Raw genomic sequence first — 3,624 nt, 5'->3', positions numbered from 1 at the left:
CTGATATCCAGTGAGACTCCCAAGAGCGGGCCTCAAATGAAGACTGAAGGGCTGCTACCCATACTGTACCTGCTTCAGCTGCCCTCTAGGAGGAGATAGAGCAGGGACAAAGAACAGCGCAAGACGCCAGACATTAGGAATGGGCTCGCCATCCAGAGACAGCCACATCCCAGCTATCAGTTTTCAGGAAAGGGAGGAGAGGCTAATTCAACTTCACTAAGTAGTCATTGCAAAATCTTTTTAGGCAGCCTGTGTAGGGCTATGTTTCACAAAAATGAAGCCAAGAAGAAAGTGTTTCCAGAGGCAATTCAACATTTCGAATCTCGGGGTCCTAAACCATGGATAATATGCCAGTGACTAGAGGTCAGGCAGTCGATAGGGGAAAAACTCCAGGTGCAATACCCCATATTTCCATTAGAGGGCGCTCATGCTATTCTGCTGGAAGAACCCATCCTTGATTTAGGAGTAAGAATTTTGCTCAGTTCCAAGAAAATGGACAACTTTAGCCATTTCAGAAAATTTGAGTAAGTGTGTTTCTGAGTGGAATGTGGTCCTTTTGATTCAGCAGATAACCCTGGGTCCTTGTTCTATGTCTGTTGGGCATTTTCTTGGTGTCTCAGGGTTTTAAGTCAAGGCTTATGGTTAGGAACAGAACAGACTTCCAATGCCCTTGGGCAAGATGACTCAAGGTGAAGGTCAAGCACCTTCCCTAAATGCAAAACTATGCAATAGTTTGTGTCAGTCAGTTTTGCGTAATTGTTTTTCTTTGTTTCTAATGGAGGGCTCTAGTTTGGGTAGGGAGGAGAGGGAAGGGAAAGTCCATTGGGAAATAATCATGGAGTAAAAAACAAAACGCACAAAATCAGCAGGGGTTTAAGTCAACATGTATAGCCAGGTGAATAGACCAATGCCAAGCAGACTCTCCTATGCTGGAAACAGCTGCAAGCATGGGATCCAAACCATTACCTCCTTCTCTGTTTCTGAATATTCTTTGAGTCTCTCCACAGCAACAATGTTTGTTTCCATCTCCGAGGACATTCGTACCAACCAATTCAAGTATGTGGTGACCTACAAAAGCAGAATTCATCTCGGTGAAAGGTCCTCATCCACTCTGCCCACAAACACTCCTTATCCCAAAAATCTCTAAGAAAAGAAATTCTGAAAAATCCCTCAAAAATATAGTCCATGGCAACCTTTTAAAGCACCTCTATCTTCATTGTCTTGCCAAACTCTACTGGCATGGGACATGAGTATAGAGATAGTGACAGGAAAATGACAAAGAATTCTCAAATTCAAGCATATTTGAAAGTCCTCAATAATAATTTTGTGCAGAGCAGTTAGGTGGCACAGTGAATAGAGCACTGGCCCTGAGTTCAAATCCGGCCTCAGACACAACACACAACACACTAGCTGTGTGACCTTGGGCAAGTCACTTAACAGCCACTGCCCTACCTCCCCCCCCCTCCAAATAGGAAAAAAAAAAAAGAATAATTTTATGCATCTGTTATTATGTTTTATATTTCAAAAAATATTTTCCAAGAGTTTTTTGTGTCATGGACTCCTTTGGCATTCTGGTGAAGCTGTTTTTAAATGCATAAAATAAAATATAAAGAATTAAAAGCAAACCAATTACAATGAAATAGCTGTCAAAATATTTTTTTAAAAAAACCATTTATGGACCCCAGATTAAGAAGCCTTGCATTACCCCATTTTACTCTTATCAGAATTCTGTAAGATAGCCAGGGCAAGCGGCATTATCCCTACTGGAAAGGGATACTACGGTAGGAGGTCTTAAGCCAATTACTCAAGATCATATACAGAGTTAACGGCAGACCCAGTCCTGGAATACCAGTCTCCTGACTCCAAATCCAAGTGACATCAAACATGACAACTTAATTCTGATTCTAATGAGGCTACACAACTCTGGCTTTAAGTCCTCCCTCCCTTTGAGGGGCAGACAGTGCCACTGTATTACCTTAAAAGGAGTTCTACCCATACAGTCCACTAAAATAATTCATAGCGTATGAAGAAGCAGGGAAAGTACTTGACAAAGAGACAGGAGAGACCCAGGTTCTAATCTGAGCACTGCCATTAATATCTTCTGGAAGTTTTCACTCCTTTGGACCTTACTTGTAAAATAAAGGGGTTGGACCAGAAGTCCCTTGTATGTTGCCACAACCAGTATGTTGCCACATACCGATGCTTAGGCTAACTACAAACCTGGGAAGTCTGGGGAAATCTGGAGTAGAACTCTTCCTGTAAGCCCTACAGAATCAGGTGATCTGATTTAGGTGTGAATGAATGTAAATATCACCTCCAGTCTTTTAACTTCCTGGTGACCTAGCTCACTTGGGAAAAAAGGCAAATAGAATTCAGGGAGTTTAACCTGAAGATAAGAGATGCTGCGGCAACAAAGGAATTAAAGTCCAGGTACCTGGCCAGCAAGCAACTACTGAACTCATCTTAATGGCAAAGCCCAGTCTTCATGGGCGGGGTGTTAAATGTTACATAAATTGTCAAGATGCAGAAGTTTGTGTCAGTCAGTTTTGATTAATTGCTTTTCTTTGTTTCTAATGGAGGGTTCTCGTTTGGGTAGGGAGGAGAGGGAAGGGAAAGTCCACTGGGAAATAATCATGGAGTAAAAAAGAAAAAGGCACAAAATCAGCAGGGGTTTAAAGTCAACATGTATGGCTGGGTGAATAGACCAATGCCAAGCAGACTGTCCTATGCTGGAAAGAGCTGCAAACGTGGGATCCAAAGCCCCAGTCCAAAAGCAGTCCTGGGCAAAAGGTGCCAATGAATTCCAGAACAATGTCAGATAAACATAAGACAAGGGTTTGAGGCTATTTATGAAAAAGGCCAGCCTGTCAGCTCTTCTGGATGTTCACCTTGATTGAGATCAAAGTATCTCAAAATCCCCTTTTGGTTCTCAGATTCTAGGCTTCTGGGATTTTAGGTAATTTCCACATTTCCAACATCTCCTGTGCTTCTGGGAACCAACATCAAAGGCAAAGAAAGGCCTCTCCTCATTAAAAGATCAAAGAAATAATTGAGAACAGAGCTGGAAGGGGGGACAAGTTCATCTCCTTGACCAAAGCTTTTAATGTTGTTGATGTCATTCAGTCATTTTTCAGTCACGTTCAACTCTTTGTGACCCCATTTGTGGTTTTCTTGGCAAAGATCCCAGAGTGGTTTGCCATTTCCTTCTCCAGCTCATTTTACAGATAAGGAAACTAAGGCAAACAGAGTTAAGTGACTTGCCCAGGATCACAGAGATAGTAAGTGTCTGAGGTCAGATTTGAACTTAGGAAGATGAATCTTTCCAACTTTAGGCCTAGCACTCTATCCATTGTTCCACCTAGGTGCCCCAGATGACCAAAGCTACAAAGACATTTAATTCCTCTTTATTCTGCCCCCAACACCTGTTCCCAGACCTTTCCTCTTCCTAGATTATAATGGACTCAAAATTGGGATGCAAGAAGTTACAATTTTATCCCCTTCCATCCCCTACACTCTTTTTTTTTTATTAAAATAATTGGGGTTAAGTAACTTGCTCAAGCCAATTATTTCTGGGTGTGGTGCTAAGTATCTGAGCCCAGATTCCATCCCCAGGTCATCCCAACA

The 3,624-nt window shown here is 42.1% G+C and overlaps 1 protein-coding gene across 1 annotated transcript in view; it reads right to left on the bottom strand.

Annotated features, from left to right (window-relative positions):
• ABCC1 (ATP binding cassette subfamily C member 1 (ABCC1 blood group)) overlaps positions 1–3,624 on the bottom strand; it is a 134,555-nt gene that overhangs the window by 9,651 nt on the left and 121,280 nt on the right. The window contains exon 26 of the mRNA XM_069086559.1: positions 967–1,068. Coding sequence (XP_068942660.1) covers positions 967–1,068 — 102 coding nt within the window. The remainder of the gene's footprint in view (positions 1–966; positions 1,069–3,624) is intronic.

Source organism: Petaurus breviceps, unplaced genomic scaffold (genome assembly GCF_028583685.1).
Source record: "Petaurus breviceps papuanus isolate PSGF00001 unplaced genomic scaffold, PetGlider_PUasm1.0 118, whole genome shotgun sequence".
In the NCBI taxonomy this organism is placed as follows: Eukaryota; Metazoa; Chordata; class Mammalia; order Diprotodontia; family Petauridae; genus Petaurus; species Petaurus breviceps.
This window is presented reverse-complemented; position numbering and strand designations above follow the sequence as displayed.